Source organism: Apostichopus japonicus, chromosome 4 (assembly GCF_037975245.1).
Source record: "Apostichopus japonicus isolate 1M-3 chromosome 4, ASM3797524v1, whole genome shotgun sequence".
Lineage (NCBI taxonomy): Eukaryota > Metazoa > Echinodermata > Holothuroidea > Aspidochirotida > Stichopodidae > Apostichopus > Apostichopus japonicus.
The window spans coordinates 27,431,231-27,455,244 of NC_092564.1; the positions used below are offsets into that span (position 1 = coordinate 27,431,231).

A 24,014-nucleotide genomic window follows, 5' to 3' on the forward strand; every position below is an offset into this window, starting at 1 on the left:
GTAAGGGTGATATTAATGAAAGTTCCAACATGTACCTGCAAAGTGCACCAAAACTAATGAAATGAACAAAGAAACAGAAGACAACAAAGGTGATTTTATACTTCCAGCAATTTATCTCATGTAAAAGATTTATACGTAACATAGCATATTACACAACTTTGCAGAAAACTCCACACCAAATTGTTTGCAATTACTAGCTGAATTTTTTTCTTTTTTTATAATTTATTTGGCATTCAAATGAATTAAAATAAGGAAGCTGCTTTGATTCACCTTTTTTCCTTACAGATATCTTTGTATCAGCTGTAGCCTAGCTCATAATTGTATGACCATCTGCATAATAGGCTACATTAAATAGTCCATATAAAACAGAAAAGACAAAAGGAAGGAAAATTCTACACATGCAGAGTTAATGTTGAAATAAACACAGGAGCGGTTAAAACGTACAAGTATAACAGTGTTAGATGTTCAATAGTAGAAAGACTAGTAATCAGTAACAACTAATGATATAAACAACACCAAGATAAATGACCAAACAGTTTGAGTCAAATGTCATGTGTCAACACCCCCAACCCCCCCCCCCACCACCCTGATATATGCTGGTAAGTCAGATAATTGTCACACATAAGTTTCAACAAGCCTTTGACTGCCCTTCCAAAGTCAACCCACACTGAGACACTCAACTGTCTATTCTGACACTCCTCAAAGCCTGGGAATATTTTTGAAGACCAGCCTGCCAGTAAAATACTTTGGAAAACTTCTAGCAATTTTTACGTACCAACATTTGGGCCAACACTGTTGACCATTAATATTGAGCAGTAGGTTGCACAATGCTTGTAAATGTTAGTAAATAGACCAGCAATCTCTAATAAGGGTTATCATCAACATTGAGAAATAACACTGGGCAAGCAGTAAGACTTCTTATCTAATCCAGACAGGAGCAGGAGGATTTACTATTCAAATAATGATGTTGATGATGATGTCAAAGTCTTGGAATCACTAGCAATTACCAATCTGTGATATGAGGCTGTGGTTTGTATGAGTAACACGGAGTGTTAGTGTGACCGGGTATAGTGTGACCGGTACCGGTATAGTGTGACCGGGCCTTAACACGGAGCAAGCACTAAAGACTCTCAACAAATGTGATATCAAGGTATAAATATGATGAAAAAACACCTAAATAGCAAATTGAATGAAAACCCTTCTATTTAAGTTGAAATTCCCAATCAATAGTATATATCAGTATGTCAGAAATATATTGATGAATATAACCATAGCTATTACAGTTAAGCATTGCTCCTTAAACATAGACAAATGTTAGTAATGGCAAGCAACCTTATAAGCCATGTTTCACAAAAGACATGAAAAAAGCATAAGAAGCAACTTGACAAACTCATTGAAGTATGTCAGAGATGAAACAACAGTTAACAGCAAAAATGATACAGGAAAATAAAAACTCTGCAGAATATTTGCATATATGGACAAAGCAGTTTGTTAAGTCATTACATAAAAAGCCAGAGTATAATTCATCACAACTCTTTAATGAACTTGGAAACTGCATTAGTATCACTGAGAAGACCAGTCCAAACAATATGAAAGTTGTAAGGTAGTCTCTCTGAAATAATCTTCTAACTAAGCACTGAGAAAATTGACACAATAAGCTATTGTTTGTTAACTAAAACTGCAATTTGTTTTTTAAACTGAGAGGGATTTTAAACAGTTTTCAATCATTAAAGATACAAATATAGATACCCTTCTATAGATCACATTTCAAACAAACTGTTCTCTTTTAGGAGTGATTTTATTGGAATTAGAATAAATACTCATATGGTTTTTTCTTCATTAAAGATATCTACAGATATAACATCTTTCTGGCAGTAGTGTTTATCAGATGAGATATTGCAACAGCTCATCCAATGACTGCTCAGGTACCTGATGGTGATGATGAGCAATATGACCCTTTCCAGTATTGGTGATGGTCATACACAACTGGGGTAAACAGAACTGTTGATGATCACTGTAACTGCTCATATATCTTGTGGTGATCAATATATTACTGCTCCGCTATGTGGTGATGGCCATACACAACTAGGGTACACAGTGCAGTTGCTCATCACTGTAACTGCTCATATATCTTGTTGTGATCAATATATTACTGCTCCGCTATGTGGTGATGGCCATACACAACTGGGGTAATGGGGCTGTTTATGATCACTGTAACTGCTCATTCATCTTCTTGTGATCAATATATAACTATTGTTTATCTATATAGTGATAATTAATATTCATTTGTTGTACCTGCTCATCCATCTTGGGATACTCAATATATTACTGATATAACTGCTGATCTATCTGATGATGATCAATAAATTTAACCGCTCATCAATGTGTCTAGTGATGATCGATATTTAACTACTATCAATCTTTGTCTATTGGATAATGATCAAGTGTAACTGCTCATCTTTTTTGTGATGATCAATATATAACTGCTCTTCTAACTGGTTAACTTATAACTGATACGGCTGCTCACTTATCTGTTGATAATCAATATGTAACTACTCTTCTAACTGGTTAACTTATAACTGATACGGCTGCTCACTTATCTGTTGATAATCAATATGTAACTACTCTTCTAACTGGTTAACTTATAACTGATACGGCTGCTCACTTATCTGTTGATAATCAATATGTAACTACTCTTCTAACTGGTTAACTTATAACTGATACGGCTGCTCACTTATCTGTTGATAATCAATATGTAACTACTGTTACTGCTCACTTATCTGTCGATAATCAATATGTAACTACTCTTGATGCTCATATATCTGTTGATGATCAATATGTACTTGCTATGACTGCCCACCAATCTGAAAGAAATTAATTGCAGCTGCTTTTATCAATGTATCTGTTCACTGATTTATTGATAATCAATATACAACTACTTTAAACTGCTCATCTACCTGTTGATGATCAATATATAATTGCTGACTGCCCATCCATCTGAAGTAAATCAATTGTAACTGCTGTATCTGTCTGATTTTATTGATGACGATCAGTTTAGATAACTGCTGGAATTGTTCATTTATGTGCTGATCCCTTCAGCCTCATCTCTTAAATATTCATCATCAGTAGTTATGATCACAGGGCCTGTACAAGTTGAAATGTCAGTGGACATCTACCGACAGTTATCAGTGCATGTGGAAGACTGTGACCAAACTTCAATCCATAGCAAAACTGTGAAAGTAAAATACAGTAAAAGTTTGATACCTTTGTTATTCATGTTTTAGTGGTTTAGAGGTAAGATAGTGTCACTCAAAGACGATGATGATGATAATACAATGCCAATTAACTCTTAACAGTGTTTTCATGACCATAATAAAGATATCTGTAACTGATGATCAAAGGCTGAAGAGTTAATGGAAAACTTTGTTGAGTAAGCTTCCTTTCCAATTTCAGTGACTGGTGATCTCAAATGATCATTAACTTCTATCTATTTATATATTTATATATATATATATATATATATATATATATATATATGTGTGTGTGTGTATATATATATACACACGTATATATATATACACACATACATACACACTCCACTATCATGGAATAGGTTCATTTTCCCATCTGTAAGAAATCGGAAGAACTAGTAAATTACATCAAATTTCTCATACACAAAATGTTTATGGTTTAAACAGCTTCTAAATTATTACTTTCAAGAATTCAAACAGTTGTAGCCAGAGGTCTCATAGCTAGATGGAAGGCTATCCAATTATGCATGAATGTTACACTGCCAGGTTCAGTATGTTGTCAATAAAGTTATGACAGCTTTACTACTACACATACCAGGATCTTGTTTCATCATGTATGTATACTATGATTGGTGTGCAGGGTTTCTGAACTTTGGCAGAAAGAGGCCGAATTTAGTCTCTACTCCGGCGAACGTTGCAACGGCCAGTCTCAGTCCCCCGATGTGATCAGGATTAATTGGTGGCAGGTCCGCAGGATGTGTCGGCAGAACAACTTCAGACCCCTCTGGACGTCTAAAGTAAAGACAAATAAAAGAAACAAAGTCACTTCAGACCCCTCTGGACATCTAAGGTATAGACATGAAAAAACAAATTCACTTCAGACCCCTCTGGACGTCTAAAGTAAAGACAAATGAAAGAAGTAAAGTAACTTCAGACCCCTCTGGACGTCTAAAGTATAGACAAATTAAAGAAACAAAGTAACTAACTAAAGTAAAATAAAAACAAAGTGTAGATATCATTTATATCATAATTTAGTGTTCCAATTTTGTGTAGTAGTTTTGAAGGCTCTGATTTTTGTTTCTTATATAAAACATAAGGTTTCTGTGGTAAAAAAATTTCTTTGCACTTATATAGCAATTTGCTCAATTCTGCATTGCATTTTGCAATGCGACACTGGATAAATTATTCCCTGGCGACACATTTATACATCATTGTAATGTCCTTAGGTCTGGTCAGTTAAGGTGAATCAGCTGGTTAACACTGATCCAAGTATTAAAAGGCCTAGGAATTGTAATGGCCAATGCACTTGGACTGATCATTATATACCAGTAGTAAATACTGATAAAGCAAGTCTGTAACAAACCATTTGAATGTTTAAGCATTGTGCAGTTCAGATAAAGTTCAATAAGCTCGAACAATTAAGAATGTATTATAATTGCCAAAAGTTAACAAAACATCAGAGCAGAATACCTTACACCTGATATCACACACTTGACAAATACAAACAAACAAACCATGCTACAAACATGTTAAGAAGTATAGTAGCTTCTTTGCAAAGAATGATAGAACTATATCAGAGGAAGACAAGAATTGTTATGTACACCTTTGAGCTGGTACACAAGAGGTTAACACTAAACGATTGAGGAGGAATGAATGTATTAGAGATTGTGACTTACTTTCCTCCGAAATCAACGTAGAGAAATCTTTGTAGTAGTTCATAGGTGAAGAGAGTAACACCAAACTGTGGGGAGGACCGGAATATACGAGCTGAAAGAGAGAGAGCAATAATAAATATGAGACTGTAACGAATAATGTCATAGGAAGACAAAAATACAAGCAATCAAGAGAAAGAAGATTTAAATTGCGATTGAACTCCTGAATTAATGACATTTCCAGTCACCTTCTAAAGGGAAATTAAGTTTAAACCAAGGCATTCATATACTTTCTTACTAGAACAAATTAATTTGTCTGAGTTATGATTTGTTTTTGTTTTGTACTATAACCAATTACAATGACCATTTGTAAAGGCTTCAACACTTCTTGGCAGCTTTCTTACTGTCCCAGCGTTTCCAAATCTGCCCACAAAGCATTGCACAAGAAGAGACCATTTTAGGTCACAAATTTCTCACTCACCTGGGCCACCTTTCCAAAATGCCCTAAAACCTTCCTGTTGCAGAATTTTCCTTGCACAATCAAAGACTCCAGAGTAGGTAGTCTGGCCAGCTCTAGCCACGACTTGTAGCCTTGTTTTGATAACATCCGCAGGAGTGGTGAAGTATGCAGCTGGTGCACCTATGACAAGAACGAAATCATTAACAGTTAAAACCCAGATGCAGAGAAAAAAGCAAGATGAGGGAAAATCCCTGACATACTGTGATATATTTAGTATTAGCAATACCAATTGGTTCATATTAGCTATGTTGAATATAAACATTGTTATATTAGTATATAATACAAGTCAGACATTCATCTTACTTGAAATAATCTCATCTTGATCTAAGCTGCCGTGGAGCAAACCAAGTCAAGTACTAAGCAGTCTGCCCAATTTGGCAAAAATCATTTCAGATGTTTTAATAGACATACTTCAGCACTTATATTTTGGCATATCAATATTTTCTCTATGATGTGGTAGTTATTCGGGTCTCATCTTTGTTCTTGTGACAGAGAAAACCTGGATCGATCATACCACAGATGCACCACCCTCTTTGTATATGTCAAATTGTTAGGGGTTGGGATTCTTCATAAATGTCAAATTCTACGTAAATAGCCCATTACCAAATCAATAAGGAGACACTCTGGTCAGGTGTTACTTTATATTACCTGGCATTTTCAACTACAGCAGTTGGACAAATCAGACAACAACACCAAAATAAAATCTTCAATCATTCTCCTGAGTTTATGAGCACTACTGCCATAGACAAAAACATCTTCATATTAGCAGTGACGATGCACTTAGTAATGATATCGTATATCACTCATAAATGACCTTTGAACTTTCTAATTCCTGGGCGATCCAGCTCAAGAAAGCACTTGTGAAAATTCGCTAACAGCATGTTGATTATATCAGTCACCTTTAATACCGATTGTAATGCTACATATCATGCTGTTGATTCCCTTAGAGAGATTCCAACCATGAAAGCTAACATAAACTTTGACCTGTAACTGAGGAACTTGAGGATAAGATCCTCTTGAATTTTGCTCTTTACCTGCAATAGTACCAGCAACCAATAGTGATGTTGGAGAATTATGGCCGTCTTCATCAGCAAACTTTGATTTCAAGTGAGCATACGCTGGGAAGTAAATACCAGAAAAGGGGATATCTCTCAGGAAGCAGGCACGAGCACCCTGCAAACATGAAAGTGAATTGTAGGGATAATTAATGAGTTAATACATATTCATGAAATCATAATCTCTTGGGTGTAAATTCCGGTCAGATTAAAGGATCCAAAGTAATGAAAACTTACAGAAGAACACCAGAAATAGATGACAGATAAGCTACTGCTAGAGCTTCTCGTTCTCCTCCCCCTCTCGTTCTCCTCCCCCCTCGTTCTTCTCGCCCACTCGTCCTCTCGCCCACTCGTACTCTCGCCCACTCCTAGCCATTTCTCAAATGCAAGTTGCATTTTAAGGGTCCTTCCCTCATCACCCTCCTTTAACCCAATTTTGTCCTCTCTTGCATATCCATGTTCATTTAGACCCATCTGTCATTTTCTTTCCACTTAGTAAGAACAAATTTTACACCTTTGTAACTCTGAAACTACAATCTCCTCCACCCCTCTCCCCTCCCCCCCCCACCCGCCCACACACACACAAGGTATCATTTATGAAGGAAGACGCTCACTTGAAGTAGGGCTTTACTTACCTTGTAAAGACCGAAGAAGCCTAAATCTCTCATGACTGAGATGGCACTGACCCTCGGTCCTGTCTGAATCTCACCAGCAACCTGTAACCTAATCTTGACAATCTCTAAGGGATTAGTGAAGACGACTTGAGAGGCACCGGCCTGGAGAAGAAAGAAGATATCAAGATGCTGGTTATGGTATGAAATTGAGAGGCATGAGGCTTATGAAACAGAACCTTATTAACAACATTACTGCTTTAGTTGTGGATGTAGACTGTCTTACTATATTCATTGCTCTAGAAATTAGGGCCTCCACATTTCGCTATACAAGCAGGTTTAAAATGTCCAAAATTCAAACTTGGTCGCAAGTTTGTGATCCATATTTTGTTGTTTTGTTGTTATCTTTTCTCTACCCTATCTTGAGAATGTTATGTGAGCAGTACAATTCCAAAATATGTGGGAAGACTCTAATGAGAATGGACCACACATCATTAAAAACAATCCTTTGGTAGGAATCACAGTTTACATCTACACATTTCAATGAAGAAAACTGGCAATACCACCTGTCACTGACGTGTACAGTAGATTTCTTCCCAAGCAGCATTAGAGTCTCAACTCTCAAGCACCATTTAATACAAGTGTTCGTTATGAATGTTATGTAAATTAACTGTCGTAACAATTCTGTATTTCTATATCAAAGAGACATAAATCTCCAGGTAGAATATTTATCCATATGTTTACTTTCTTTGATGTTAATACTTGAACCACTCTGGGGTCAAAGGGTCGACGATTGAAGCCAAGAAGAAAGTATATCACTTACACAAGAACCTGCCAGAATTTCCCCTGCGAGCACTATTGAGCCATCTGTTGTGCGGAGCCTGTCCCGAATAAAATCATTCATTGTCAGCTTGATGGCTTTCTCTGGGGCTACCCCAATTATCTGAGGAGGCAATCCTTTAAAATTGGAAACCAAAACAAAATCATATATTCAGAATTATGAATTCATGTGTATACAATAGTAATTACTGTACCCAATATCAACCCTTACTATTCAATTAAATTTATCCACCATGTACAGCTTTGTATGACCCTGACAACAAACAAACGTCCATTTGCAATTTGTTTTTATTAATCATAGGCACAAATATGTAGTACAGCATAATGTGTTAGGCTACATTATGAAATGCAGCCATATATGTATATATTTAATGTAGGACCATCGATGTCTTACAACTGCTTACGTTCCATATAGCCTTACATATATATCACATGTGTTAAACTGTATTCAAAGCAGCTTGTTGCATTTGCAGTAGTATTTCTCTTGCTGTCAAATACGGTAGTACAAAAAAACTATTCTGTTAGTTTCTTGTATCAATAATGCAAAATATTTGAAAATTTCTGTTGCTCTTCAAACAGTAGCTTTGCCCTACCACACATTCCTAGGAAAGATCCCTAGCCTAACCTTCTACAAGGAAGAACCAGTGCTATAATTGCCAATTATTTGTCAACACTGACCAACAGCTAACTACTCTTGCAATCTCTTTGACAGAGAGAAAAATCTCATTAACTTCACATGAAATCATACTTGCTCAAGTGACTGGAGTAAAACTGATAAAAAATGGAATTGGTTATGAAAAAGACAAACAGCTACTTTACAAATAGCCTTGGTTCAGATATCACCATGAAATGACCTCAGAGCAACCATTACATCCGTCTTTTCTGTGTAGAACGTGGATTTGTAAAGTCAAGCATTTTTTAGGCACATTCCATGATTATGTGTTCTTGTTTTAGCCAAAATGTTACACACTCTACAATAAGACATAAATCATTTTGACATAAAATAAAACTGTTAGCAAACTTCGTATCCACTAGAGAGCCTGTGTAGGAGAATGTGTAAAAGTAAGTTGGCCTGACGTTTTGATCCTAGCAGGATCTTCTTCAAAGGCTAAATGATTTTTATATTTTTATTTAGCCTTTGAAGAAGATCCTGCTAGGATCGAAACGTCAGGCCAACTTACTTTTACACATAAATCATTTTGCTAAGCTTAGAACATGAATAATTCCCATATAGTAAATGTATTAGGCTATTATTCCGCATTAATGTTATCAAACTGGGAGGAAAGGCAGCAGAACTGTTCCAATTATAGAGGTCTATTTTCTCTTTTCTGGATTAACACGTGATGGTGCCTTACCCCTGTAAAGGCCGAGAAGGCCTTCATGCCTGATCACTTTAGCGAAACAATCAAAGCTGTTTTCATACATGAGTTCACCAATAAACCTGCCGCCCCTCTGGTTCTGGATTCTGGTTTTGACCAGATCGATTGGATAAACTGCAGTAGCACCACATGCTGAGAAAAGAAAACGAAAATTGCAAAATGGAAATGTAAGTAAACAATGAACAATGGCAAAGTGGGAGGATTATAAACCAGAATTTTTTTTTGCCAGAAAGGGATTTCAAACCAAGTGGTGATTACTCTTTCAATTTCTAAAAAAAGACAAAACTAACACAACAACAGCAACGACAAAAAAAAAGACCATCAATATGATTCAAACTGAACTACAAAACAGATTACTCTTTTCAAGTTCCAAAAATATAAGATGTAACCATGCATCATGATAGCTGCTTAGAGTACCCTTCACTTACCACCAGCAATAGAACCTAGAGTAAATCTGTAAGCTGTTTCTAAAGTCTGTACCATAGCTGTCCTGTCAACCTTAGCTGCCGGTTGCTGAACCTGTAAACTAGCGATTAAATCTCCCTTGGGGGCGATGCTCTCAATGTCTTCGTGTGCGAGGCGACTGTAAGGCAAACGAAAAAGCATCTATAGAGTTGAAAAAGTCAAAAACGATGGATATGGTCCCAAACATTTCAGGGTTTGTTTAATAGAAAGTTGTGGATACAGTACAATTCTTCCAGCTACATATAAATTTGCTTTTTTTTCTGGAAATGAATGAAAGTACCTCAACATTTCTTTTAATATTCACAAAAAACAAAGAAAAAAACTTCTCCCTTAGGTTAACGTAAAAAATAAATGAGTAGACACTGTACAACATTGCAATACTATATGGTTTATTGGACACAACCATATTTAAAAAGGCCTGTCAAGAACAAAAGTAAGAATCTAGTTCTAGAAATATGTGACAACAGAAAGGAATCTAGTGTCGTCAATATGTGTTCTCCATACCCAATGCTGTTTAATAGGCTGTTTGGTTAGCACAGTGAAAGCAATCATTTCAGTTCATGCAATTTATTTATTTATTTTGGACATATCAGAAGAACTGAAAATGTTCAGGTCAAAGTTTTTCTTTGTTTTGCCCAATTCCCCAAAAGTAACTGGAAATGAATTACAAACAACCATCTTGTCCTGTCACAAATAATATACCTTTACTACAAAAGGACAATATCTAGGACACTTCTATGATTACCTTTAAATTTCTAATAAATTCAACTGTTAAAACCCTACTGACTCCTCCAACTAGGGCACGGTGGCAATCTCCATGCCAGAATTGAACAAACCTAACCAGTTACATGGTTAACTACATTTTTTGTTTCCAAATTTCTTGATCAACTTGGTTGGCATATTTGGAAAATTTTCATGATATCCTATTGCCTGAAAATTTCTTTCTAAAACCATTTATGATATCTGCATGACTTTTAATGACTACTAAATTTGACTAAATATCGATGCAGTGTACGCAATGACCTTCCCTGACACTTGCTGAGGACACTACACAAGGAACCCCGGGAGTTGCAGTTGCAGCTTGTTCAAGATATTCTCTGCATATTTAATTGGAAGCAAACCCATCGGCAGCAAATACAGAGGTCATATAAAGCTCAGACACCACCCCTGTTCACTCACCCTGTAGATTTACCCTGGCAACAAAGGTGGAACAATATGTTGACTTCTAAAGGTGTAATTTGACTGTATTCCTGAGCAGCATGCAGGAACTCCTCTGAAAACATGAAAACAAAACACTGACATCTGTCATAAAAGTCATCAGTATTTGTAAAGTACTTTCATAGTGGTTTTGAATTGACAAATTAATTTCGGATATCGACAGGTTTTTTAATTCAGACAATTCAACAGCTCAACGAGGGAAAAACTGCTTTGAGGGTGGCAGTGACCACGATTGACCATTCTTAGACTTTTTAGCAAATTTTGAGTCAATACCGTTGAACTATAAGAATGAAAATGTCACCCCAATATTCAATACAGTTGATATCTCATTATTTGCAAAGGAAATTTGATATTTTGGGGTGCACATCATATGTTGTCATATTTCCCAAACAACAATGGTATCCAAACTCTAGTTTTAGCATGAGCTTCATCAAACTGGATGTCTATGTTTAATATCACATGCCGTTTACTGAATCTGAAAATCTTCAAGTTTACTTTATACTATGTAAGGACATAGTATATATTACTTCTAGCTCCTCACCCCTCCCCCACCCCCACCCAAAAAAAAAATTGCTGTTGTCATTTTGTGCTTTCTACCACCTCTGCTTCTCAATTAAATTTGTTATACTGCCCTATCCATAGTACTATGATGTACATAAACGTAAAGCACAGCCCACTGATGTAGATTTGGACAAAATGAGGTGAATGAATATGTAGTATGGCAAAAGGTCAAAGTGCAAACTTTTCAAAGTGCATTATCTGTAAACATGACTTCTTATCAACTGATCAAGATTAAAATTCAGTAGCAACTTGAATTTCCATGAAATTACTGATAACAGTAAGATCAGAACTTACATTCAAACTAATTCGTGCTCAAAGGGAGAGATTTTGGGTAGCTTCGTAATTAACTGTTATGCCCTCTTATATAAATATATATAAATGTAAAATATTTTGTGGGCAAAATTTTGACTCAAGACGATATGTCAAATAGGTGTAATACGAACGACTTTACACATTGGTTTGTTTCCTACATAGGTATACGAGTAGAAGCCATCAAAGTAATAAGGTGATACAACTTGCATAACGGCTCGTACCAATAAAGAACTATGCCATTAAATTAATAACAACTTAAACGTGTTTGTTTTTTAGTACCAAGTCCGTAACAATCTTATGATTCATTAGACCAGTCAAACTTACTGGGAATTTACATTAGCCATTGACGTACACAGGCAGTTCATTATGAATCAAACTTCTTTGTGTCTGCACGTTAGAAACGATTATTCATTAACTGTTCTGTTGGACTTTCTAGATTTGTTGAAACTTTTTGGACAGGACATCCAAATGATGTTCAAAAACCAAACTTGCCAGTTTCTATTACCATGACAACATTTGATTCCATATTAATTTATCCTTACCTTTTGTGACCGAGACTCTATGGTCTCCCTTGGTGATCGATGAGTAGATCCTTCTGATAACTTCCATGTTATTAAGCAGAGAGTTAAAAGCATTAAAGTATGGAAAACTGACCAGATGTTTAGTTTCACCTCCAGCCACCTGTCGAGAGCAACACAATAAATAGAAAACTGACCAAGTGTTTAGTTTTATTCTCTTCAGCCACTTGTAAACAGGAATGTTATGTCAAGGAACCCCTCTTTCAAGGAATCAATTTTTTTTTTTTTTTCTGAATTTCCAAAAGAGAAAGAAAGATTTTATACTAGTAACATACCATTGCAAGGAACAAATGATTTCTAGAGGCTGTCTTGGAAAAATATAACATAGGTTTGACAAAAATTTATTCCAACAAGGATGCTCATTAACAGAGGATATTTAAAGGAATAACAAAGGCATTATTCCTGTAATATCCACAAAATTCAGCAGGTGCTTTGATTGTCAAGTGCAGATACAATAACAGTGCATTGTAACATATGATGTCTGCATAACTGGAAAGATGACATTCAGAAAGTTGTAAAGAATATTTGCTGTATAGAAAATATCAGCAAGTAAAACAACTGCTAAATTCAGCTTTAAATATGAGCTTCATAAAGTAAACACATCAAAATGTTTAAAATGTGTAATGATGACAAATTGATTAAAACTTGATGGCTACTATTATTTTAGAAAAGTTGTGCGGACAAAATAATCATGGGAAATAATATGCAATAGCTTACATATCATAATAGGATCATCACCCAAAATATACACACCACAATTAAGTCACAACAGAAAGAATAGCCAACACAACAACCAAAGAAACCCAATACAAAGTAAGTATTAAAAGAGTACATTGATCTTACAATAAACACACATGACATAGTCTTTGTAAACACCAAGCATAGTGTCTTTACAATAAAACATCCAAGCCATACTTTCATAAACGCTAATATTGAGACAAAAACATGAACTGGATTTACCTTTTTTCTCTGTAAAAACTTGTGTTTTCACTACAAAATTCATTTGCCCAACTTTTCTTAAGACTGCATGAAGATGGCAAAATTAAATTACAAAATTATATCCCTACCTTTACAAATAATCTGTGATGTCCCAATAAAATACAAAAACACTATATACAAGGATAATGCTGTAACAGTAAATTAAAATCACTGTATTTTTATAGACAGAGCCTAGTGTTGTTACAGCAGTGAAAATCACATAGAATTGCCTAAACAACTTGTGCTGCCACAGAAACAACAACCATGCCCTACTTTTATAAAGTACCTCAGGACAGTGCCAGTACAGTAACTTGCAGCAACATGCCCCACTTTATGAAAAGGGAAGATAGGGTTGGTCACCCTAAATTCCATCATGCCCTACCCGTCTGACATGATCAAATTGAACCACTGGAAACAAAACCAAATAACTGCAAGTCCCAACAAACTCACCAAATCACCATGGAAACACCGCATGCCACGTCAAACAATTCAAAGGAAGCTTAACTTACATACAGAATGTTCTGAGCCACATAGTCAGTTATCAGATGGCTGAAGATGGTGAGCATAATGTGTCTGAACTCTAACGCAGTGACTGCGCCTTTACATTTCTCATCCATGTCCATGAATGCCTGCCGGGCATGTTCTGCAGCTATACCCTGCAGCATTGAGGGAGCCACACGCAATAAAAAGAAAAATAAGAAAATATGACAAATGTCAAATGAAAAAGGATTTTCATCCTTTTTTATCTTCCTTACCGATACTAAATTATCCTCTACGAAGTCAGTCACCATGTGACCTTTAATAGTGGTCATAATTTTGCGAAAGTCCAGTGCTGTTATTCTACCGTGATTTGAGCTGTCAAAACGGACAAATGCTTGCCTTGCGTGTTCTTCTTGAACGTTCTGTAGGATGCAGTCAAAAGAAATCTCAGTAGCAAATGACATTCAATTTCAAGTATTCATTAACATACATGAATGTAAATTAATTGTGATGATATTCAATGTAAATTAATTGTGATGATATTCAACGTTTTCCTTTCATAAAAGGAATAGTAATAGCTGAAGTAAGTTAACAATCAATATAAACAGTTCATATCAAGAATAAAGTGGTCAATTACCTTCCCAACTGGGATAAGTCACAAATGTTAGTAAAATTTGAAAGTGAGAAACTATTCTGTGAATTAAGGATCTTTTGTACAACATTTGTAAACATTACTTAATAAACACCCCATTAATGATCATTTCAGGCTTCCACTGAAGACAAAAAAAATTGAAAAAATTTGTATCACGATACAAAAAGTAATGAGGGTGTGGATTTTGCCCAAAGATTCAGTATATTTTCAGCAATTTTTCTAAGCAGTTAACTTCAGCCACCAGAAAATCCATTCAATAAAGTTTAGAACTTGCAACATTTCAGAAAATTGTTATTTTGGTTTGTTACACACTTTCGTTCTTTTCATAAAACCTACACATGGTCCCTGCAATCAGCACAGTGTCTCAGCCAAACAGGTTATTGAGTCATTAACAAGTTTCTGAATGAAGATTGTGGGTGTTGTAGGCTTCTGCTTAACCTGTGTATCTAAACAAATGTTATCAGTTCCTAAACACTCTCGTCAATAATTAACTGTGATCGTGACAAAGGATGGACAAATAGTGAGAAACAATTGTCAACCATTCCTACAAGATAGCTTCAAACCTGTATGAATAATGATGATATTAGGCATCTAATTCAACTTTCTGCATGCGCAACTATATAAAATAAGCATCTTAAATTGATGGCACATATTTTTTTTTATTATTGCACTGAAAGGTAACACAAACCCAACCCAACTATTGTTGGTCTAAGTGATAGAGAAAACTGTCGTGAAGAACTTCCACAAACAGTTATAAAGAAAAAACTCTTATTAATTTCAGTATGTTTATCACAGAGTCCAATGTAGGAGACTTAACTAAGTCTAAATAGGAAGTCACCGAGCCACATGTGCTTCTGTGTTTTTAAAAGTCCTTCTTTATATTTTGCAAATGATTATTTTCTATAAGAAAAATGTGTTTTGCAAATGATGAATCAGAAATAGAAAAAAAAAGGTTGCAGATCCTACTGATACTAGGACATCCGAGCTTTATAAAATGACAGGGCCCCAGACACGACTTGTAAAGTACAATACCCCTTTAAGTCAAGAGCAGCTAAACATCTCTAACACATAGAAATCTTAGACCCTTGATAATGGCATAGCTTGTAAGCGAGGCTGCAAATGAAACAAAGTTACAACTGTTATCCATATCAATCAACTATTATCCATATATATCAGTAAGGCAGAAGCAGATCAATTGGACAAAATGCAGGTATGCACAATGAGAGGATTAAAAAAATTAACTTTGCAAGGGAAATTCCAATTTTTTTTCTCAAAATAGTCCACAAAATGAGTAATTATGGTGGCATCCTCCTCCTTTTCTTTTAAATTGTGCGATTATTTCAGTTATCTTTTCATGTTCTGCTTGCTTGCACAGAGTTGTATGAAGGACTGAGGTAAGTAGTTTCTGCTAACGTTAGTGTACCACCTAGGGATTAGCAATGGAATGTCATTGAAGATATAACCTTGAGCTATCTAAGGTATGTATAGCAGATGCTGGTATAGTGAGCCTATGTGTCTACAGCAATACAAGCATTCAAACCAGAGAAATGCTTCTGCATGGCTCTTTACTGGGTATGCATGGATGATTCTGGGTTTATCTGCCATGGGTTTGCACAGTATTTTATGAACTGAAATCCTGATAGAAACAATCATTGGGACTTCAGGTAGTTGCAACTTACCCCTCCCCTCTACCCTCTCCCACAAACAGACAGTACATAATTAATTATTTGTTAATCATTTGATCTGAGCATTTACTGGGATTGAAGAATTTCTTTTGGTGGGACAGGTTCTGGTAGAAACTTGGTTGAAGAGGGAGTTGTGGGGGTAGAGGGTGGGAGGAGACACTGCACTTTTTATAGTGACTTTTATAGAGAGAAATTGCGTTCACATAAAAACAACTGGGGGTAGGTCTAAAATGGGTTGGTCCCAACATTACCTGTAAAAATTGTGTAAACTCTTCATAAGATAGTTCCTTCTTCTTGTTTTGCCCAAAGTGAAGACGAACAAACCGACAATCGAAGTTGAAAGGGATCTCCTTATGGACTTCTGTAGCACTATATACACCTTTAAACTCATCTGAGGGGCATCAAACAGAGATAATCTAATTCACAGATCAGTTTAGTACACAGCATGTGATGATAAGTCACATTTTCATGTAGGTCAATGGCAATCAAGTCTCAAATGATCAGCAAACACAGTATATTGTCAATACAATTACCATATATCTGCCACTCATTTCTCACCAAATGACTCATTTTCATACATTTCTATCTTGTTCAGTGTACCACACAAAAAATGAAAACAATTCCTTTTTTTTCAACTTTCTGTAGCAATATCCTAGCAAGCTAAAATTTAGAGGCAATATCTTCATTACAAATCCATGTATATCAAAATTGTAAATTATATCCAATTTGGATAAATAGCTATTTTTGACATAATTACTTGGATAACAATTGCGTTATTGGCAAAATGTTTTTGAAGTAATGAATTATGCAGTTAGTACTGTACATGTTGTGAAAGGCTTGAGTAATACAAAAATACATACTGTCTCCATTTTGCACAACAATTTGAGGTTTATGTCTATGTGAGCTTTCAAATACCAACAAATTGTTAGGTTTCTGCACACTTGAGTAGCAATAACACTAATCAGCATAGCATTGTGCTTCAGATACCACATCATCCTTCCTGAGTTACACGATAAGAATTGTGGTATTTATCAAACAGGAAAACAGAAGGAAGTGAAGGATAGGCTTCTTGCCCTAATTAAGATACATCTGTTGACATTAGTTCACATATCTGATCTACTATGTACCTTGGTCCAATTAGACACAGCAATACATCTATTAACATTGAACTAGTAGTGGGAATTTGATGCTTCCAATGCTACAAAGTACAAACTAAAAGATATTCTTTTGTTTAAGTGTCATTGAGTATCCTCAAATATAAGAGCAAAGTCCATTTCACATCAAAACAACATTGAAAAATAAACAGAGAAAAATCCTGTGAATGATTTCCAGGCAAATGTAGATATTCATTAAATGCCACAACAGGATTTTATCAAAATTTAATCAAATTGAGCTGTAACTAATAGATGTGTCTTATTAACCCCAAACAGACACTTTCTTGGCTACACTATACAGAGACAGGGTGGCAAAAAAGGACATGTTGACCTATTGAAGCACAAACAGGTACATTGCGCTAAAAATGTAGGCAATGAAAATATTACCAAACGAAATGAAACCCGATCCATTTGTATCAAAGAGCTGGAAAGCCACCATGTGAAGAGCATCCGGCGAACAAAGCAAGGCTTCAAACGCCTGAAATTCTATGAATGAAATCAGTCTGTAGAGAGAAAAAAAAATTGAGAATTTATTCAGGGATATTGACACAGCCAAATGATGTCTAAAAGACATTTGTGAGACCAGGATCATGAATACAAATTATGTTGCTACAGCAAGAGCTCCCTGCACTTCTGCAAGTATCATATCTCTCTCAAACAGTATACTACTTCACCATGTCTATATCCTCTAAAACAGCATTTCACATTTAACAACTGGCTATAGCCCTTGATGTCATATCCCTCTAAACAGGATTTCACATTCAACAACATGCTATATCCATACATGTGTCATATCATGAAACAGCATTTCACAACAGCAATCTAGGCTATACCACTGCATGTGTTATCTCCAGGTAACACAGCACTTCACAGTAAACAGTAAAATGCCATACTCCTAAATGAGTCAACTTAAATCTTTAAATGTTATTGTGTTTGCATTGCTATTAAGCCTGCAGTGTCATAGTACTTGATTATGAGACAGTCAAACTGTTACTCAAAGAGTAAACACTTCTGATCATAACATCAACATTAGAAAACATGAAAAGATTCTTTCTTGACCTCATGCTAAGAATTCTGTACGTTTGTACAAATAAACAAGTGTGTACAGGTTAGGCTAGTGTTTTCTCTTGCACAAATGTATAAATAGAGTTGTGTCACAATTCTGTACCCATGTCATACAACATAAAACACAGAATTACTAAAAATGACTCAAATAAAAACACACAATGTAGTTTCCACACAATAGATGGTAGACAAGTCTGCTTGGTAACTGCCTACTAATCACATCCAGCAATTAGCCATGCAGAAACTCTGCAAGGATGTTAGCATCCCAATTAATATTTTACTATTCTGCAGTGTAGCATGCACCATAATTTAGGAAAATAAAAAAGAAGTTAAAACAAATTCATGTCCTCACTTTCATTTAAAAATTTTTTATTCCACTAACCTCAAGATAGCTGTGAGTAACCAAACTATATTTAACAGCAACTAGTCATTCTGTCTCTACCCTCAACTTAAAAAATCCTCAAACAACAATTGATGGCATGATCCAATCAAAAGCAAAACCTCTTAATGCATAGGAGGTGATGACTTATGGGCCAATTCACCTTCTCCTATTAAACCAATCTATGCCCTTTTACCTGATACCCTGTGAGATCACATTGCTCCCCTTAAAAGGCAGTGCAAATGGTGTACTTGAATCAAAGTCGACAGGTACAACTTATATTTGAAATGGATGGTGTACTGTACCTCACGATGCCATCATACACAAAGGCTGTTATCTATTTTAAAGCCCACATGTTTCAAATATCTTTCTCTTTTTCTCCTCTTCTGGTTAGGTCTTCCTCTTATTGTTTTTTTATAAGGCCCCATTGTCCAGCAGTCTATGTGACAACTGTACTGTCTTAGCCAATGGTACAGTAATAGAAACAGACGTTCTAGTGGGAACACAATACATTACAAAGATTAAATACATCTAGTATCCTATTCACCTGTTTATTGAGATGTACTGTTTGTAATTAGATCTTGTATTCTGTCCACCTACTTCAAATAAGTCTACAGCAGTTTCCTTTACTGAGATGTACCGTATGTACTTTAAGTAGTGAAGTGTTACTATGACGATTGTGTGTTCCTCTAATAGAGCAGATGTACCGTACCCAAGTCATGATCTTTCATATAGTAAAGCCTCTACACATTCTCTGTTGAGAAGTATTCAGAGGGTTACTAGGCAGGAATGTCATTTTCACTCTCACTCGGACCACTTACCCATCTTTCGTCTGATCCACCACTCCAGCCAGGAGCTTCATTGTATCTGCATTGTAATTCCTCTCAGCTTGCATTCCCAGATAACCCCGGATGAAGTCCTCTGAGGTCATAAACTGCTCCCCTTTCTTCTCAACGCTAGCATTCTGGATTGAAACAAACCGTTCGCTTGTGAAATTCAAAAGAATACTAGTGAACTTGTATGATAATATACACTCAAATAATAGATTAACACCATATACCTGCCTTATGGACTGCAGAGGTTATGTGAAAGCACCTAAGCTGAATAAGATTCTGTGTCTCTCTCTCTCACAAGACCACCAACTCAGACCCCTAACCCCGCAGAGACTATGAAAACACCACCACTGTATAGATAGATACTTGGGCATGATCAGTGGCACTGTGAATTGTATGAATATGCAATGATTCAGTATGTAAATGTACTCAAATAATGAATATTCAGTTATTCAAAGTGCAAACGTATACATGTCTCTCTAGACCTACACACAGCATTGCCTGATAAGTAAATCGGACTCAATTTCCTTTGCGATCTTTGTTTCACTACTTGCAGAACACTGTGGTAAAATACTGAAAATTTTACTTTTCAGTGGTTTCTAAAAGGGGTTAGTATTTATTGTGGTTGTCGGCTTAGCGTGTCACTTGCAGTTACTATGATGCTGAAGAGATTAATTGCTTTCCATCCCTCACACAACCCTACTCAGAGAAAATGTCATAGCATACCTTTTGAAAGATTTTCCTCAATTCTCCAGCATCCGCTCTTTTAATCAGATGCAGTGCCTTGGGATGGAAAAAAACAAAATACATAAATAATAGATGATGCAGCTGGTGTCAACTGAGAATTCTTTTCATCACATGGATGTACACAAAAATTAAATACACAACATTAAACATATGATTTCATGACCTCTACCCTACCTAGTATGCATAAACAAACAAGATGCATACAGAACACACAACAAGAACTTGTGTGTTCATGATAACAACAACGTGAAGCTCGTCTTCAATCATAACTTGCATCGGAAGGATTCAGTCATGTGGAATTACACTTAAAGAACTATAATCAAATCGTGTGGACTCGATCCCTATGATATTACCTTAGGTCCAATGATTACCTTGAGACCTAAGTAACAGTTCACAGGTTAGGCCTACATAAAAACAAAGAAATATGTGGTTGAACTTCTACCACTTCAGAGTAGGCCAAACTAATCAATACAACAATGCTATAAAGTTTGGTCCTTAAATTTATCCCTCAATATGTACTGTCAACCTTAGCCACTATTCGACCAGAATTAAAGCTTTCATCAAGTTATATACTCTGCAATGATAAAGCAAGCTTGCAGAGCTGCAGTAGAAACAAGTCAAAATATTTGGCAGTTTGAAGGAAGTGAACTTTCTCAGATACAGTGGAATCCTACAAAATCACAAGGCAGCATTAGAAACAGTTGACACTATTTGCACACAAACGTGTATAGCCTAGCGCTAGATGTGCTAGGCCTTGTACTGAACACAGTCAAGTTAAATTTACCTAAAGTGTACACTTACAATTGTTTCCACTCATCTCCTTTTCAAATTCTACAAAACATTTTCACTTGTGGTAAAATACAAAGGGTTGTGATCAGTTAATAAAAGTTAAAGCTGTAACTGTAATGTAAGGGCTATGAGTATGAGCAACTACAGAAATAGTAGTAGCATTACTTCAGGCATCAGGCTAATAACACTGGGCCTACTTAGTAAGTATCGGGTAGGCTAGGCCCAGTTTACTAAGTAGGATGGTGACTTCGAAGTTCGGCCACTTAAGACTTAAAACACCCCAAAACTAAATCTTCTGGTATAAATCATTTGAAAATATACTTCATATGGTGGGAGAATTTTGTTATAGTACGATACACGGCCAAACTTTCTTTCCTGCAAACTGTTTTCACGTTGTTTTCCAAGAAGATTCTTCGTGATTGTGGAACTGGTATTTCTTGCTAGAGTATTGCGAAGTTCGGACGCGCAACCCACAGTGTGGCGATGGTGATAAAATTGGGGGCGCAGTTGCTTTTTCAGTAATTATAACAGACTTCATAGATCTTCGTCATTTTATTGACAAATATGTAAGTAATTTCTTGCACACGGGTCATTTTGGAGAGAAAATAACTGTAGCTTCGTACTTTTTGGTGAAATTTGACTCTTCCTGTAGATTTTCATGGTGAAATCGTGTATTTCTTAAGGGTGGCCGATCTTCGCAGTATGGCGAACTTCGCAATACTGACTATACTACTACTAGTACTCATTAGGCCTGGGCTAAGTCAGGCTGTGGCCATTAAGCTGGGCCTAACCTAATTAACCTATGAAATATGATAGCCTCACTTCAGCCCAGTTGACCTACGGCATTCCAAAATGCTGGTTAGGGCCCTTGTACACTATTAATTCTCACCCGTGAAACTGGGGCTCCTGAATCACAAGATGCCCTCTTCAAACCGATCATATTTGAGGCCATTTTCAGGGTCAGATACTCGTTCTGTTGTGCACTTGGGAGCCGCTAAGTTTGGTTAGGACATTTCCCTAAAGACGTTTCCACGCGAACCAAATTACTTTCCAACACCTGTTTAGGCTTGTTCGTTTTAAACGGCCCACTGCTACATAAACGTGACAGCAACGGTTGGGGCAGACGACAGGTCGTTGGATTAGTCGATAGTGGGCCCTGATACTAGTTGGACCTTGCGCCTAGTGTTGTGTGAGCAATTCTACGTGTATCTCACCCAGAATGTGTAGTATGCAGACGTTAGTGTGTAGAAGCAATTAGCGACGTACACATCAGACGACGTTGGTCTGTTGCCATTCTTTCAGCATAGCAGAAAGTTCATAAACATGCTCTGTGCATGATCACGAAGGCTGCCCTCGATATGAAATGTGGCAATCCTGAAAAAAAGTGATCTGCATTGGCGATCAAGGGAACTGGAGTTGAAGGGGAAAAAACTACTGTAGCTATTCTTCAGAGCAAAATATATTATAAAAAAACGAAAATTTGAGAGCCTCTAATCTATCACTGATAATTTCAAAGTAAGTTAAAAGATCAGTCAAAAGCAACACAACACATTACTCACGGCAACACGATGCCATTTAAAATTCATATAAATAAAACTGAAGCCTGGTTCTGTTCAACAGGGACAACAAGTTCTTATCAAGGATATTATGAAATTCAAGCTTATTAGCAGGGCCGTAGCCTTACGGTGGCAGGGGACATCTGCCCCTGCGATTTTCACTACCTGAATGAAAAGTAGACATACGGTATAATGTGAACGCCTGGACAGTATACGCCTTTTCCGTTACTTTTAGCCAATAGGTTATTAACATTTTTTTCGGATTTCATTTGTCAGTAGTGTGCAATCTCAAGATTCTAGGCACGTATTGTAGGAATGGCGTTCAAATAGAACACAAGGTTAATTTTATTTTACCGTTCATCCCATTTGCACAATCGCAGATGCGATGACCGTGCGTTTGTTTTGGTTTTCACAGTTTTGGTAGAATAACAATAAACGTAGAGAGTTCCTAAGATTTAACCTGCGTGAACAGTCGAGCAGTCTAATGTGAAACCACGGCTCATAAATGTGTTTTGTGTAAGCCTATATCAGTTATATTATTAGCCCCTAAGTTACAGCCTGTGCCATGATTTACTGAGATTGCATATATACCAGGGCCATTTAACGTACTAATTAGGGGACCGCGTCCCGCAGTACCCTACACGACCCACCCACTCAGCCCCCCCCCCCTCCCCTCCACCCAGTAGGTTCTAGCTTTGTGGCATGTAAAACAAATAATGATAACACAAGCTAACGGCAATTAATTTACACCTAAATTCTCCATTTGACTTCCCCTCAGCATATATAGGCTAGAGGGCTACCATCAATGCCCTTGCAGGCTTTTCTATCTTCAATTACCTGTGTAAAACAATTTATAAAGCAGAACTTATAAATGAATGTAAAGTCCTATTTAACCTCTACAAAGTGATTTTACTGAATACATTTTTTATAATTTAACAATTTTCTCTTTATTTTTAAGTGTAAATTTGTCTAAAACAAAAGATCTCAAACTAAAGAATGTTTAGATGCTACTAACAAGGCCTGGAAAGTGCCATTACCGGCAGTGGCGTAGGAAGGTATCTTTGAGTTGCGGGCTGAAGACTGATGGCCGGCCTGGGTGAGGGGTCTAAGGGGATTTTTTTTTGCATTTCCAGGTGGCCTCAGATGCAATTTGGTGCAATTATAGCACACTTCAACCCACCCACTCCATTTTGTATATAATTTTGCATTTTCACCTGGCCTTATAGATGCAATTTGGTGCTCCAAATGAGATTT

General features: G+C 36.4%; 1 protein-coding gene across 3 annotated transcripts; it reads right to left on the reverse strand.

The window, feature by feature from the left end:
* Positions 1 to 93: 93 nt before the first annotated feature.
* Positions 94 to 22,481, reverse strand: LOC139967006 (electrogenic aspartate/glutamate antiporter SLC25A13, mitochondrial-like). 3 transcript variants are annotated; one of them, XM_071970593.1, is made up of 17 exons: positions 22,094 to 22,481; positions 20,395 to 20,451; positions 19,657 to 19,799; positions 17,779 to 17,894; positions 16,489 to 16,628; positions 13,930 to 14,076; positions 12,407 to 12,545; positions 10,953 to 11,046; positions 9,737 to 9,891; positions 9,285 to 9,440; positions 7,913 to 8,046; positions 7,114 to 7,254; positions 6,458 to 6,596; positions 5,385 to 5,543; positions 4,928 to 5,018; positions 3,847 to 4,043; positions 94 to 3,231 (listed from the first exon to the last, which is right to left on the reverse strand). In XM_071970593.1, exons 1-16 carry the CDS (start codon positions 22,154 to 22,156, stop codon positions 3,875 to 3,877), a joined length of 2,043 nt encoding a protein of 680 aa, XP_071826694.1. In that variant the 5' UTR covers positions 22,157 to 22,481; the 3' UTR covers positions 94 to 3,231; positions 3,847 to 3,874. The 3 variants fall into 3 exon arrangements, with proteins under 3 accessions (XP_071826694.1, XP_071826693.1, XP_071826695.1); XM_071970592.1 differs by lacking the exon at positions 13,930 to 14,076 and adding an exon at positions 14,176 to 14,322 and having other exon boundaries at positions 22,094 to 22,479; XM_071970594.1 differs by lacking the exons at positions 94 to 3,231; positions 3,847 to 4,043; positions 13,930 to 14,076 and adding exons at positions 4,109 to 4,199; positions 14,176 to 14,322 and having other exon boundaries at positions 22,094 to 22,480.
* Between the last annotated feature and the right edge of the window lie 1,533 nt (positions 22,482 to 24,014).

Coding starts and splice junctions, on each gene's coding strand:
- LOC139967006 (XM_071970593.1), bottom strand. CDS start 22,156: ATGGCCTCAAATATGATCGGTTTGAAGAGGGCATCTTGTGATTCAGGA. Junction 19,800..20,394: donor TGAGGAAAATCTTTCAAAAG/GTATGCTATGAC, acceptor GTTTCAATCCAG/AATGCTAGCGTTGAGAAGAA. Junction 16,629..17,778: donor ATCGGGTTTCATTTCGTTTG/GTAATATTTTCA, acceptor GATGCCCCTCAG/ATGAGTTTAAAGGTGTATAT.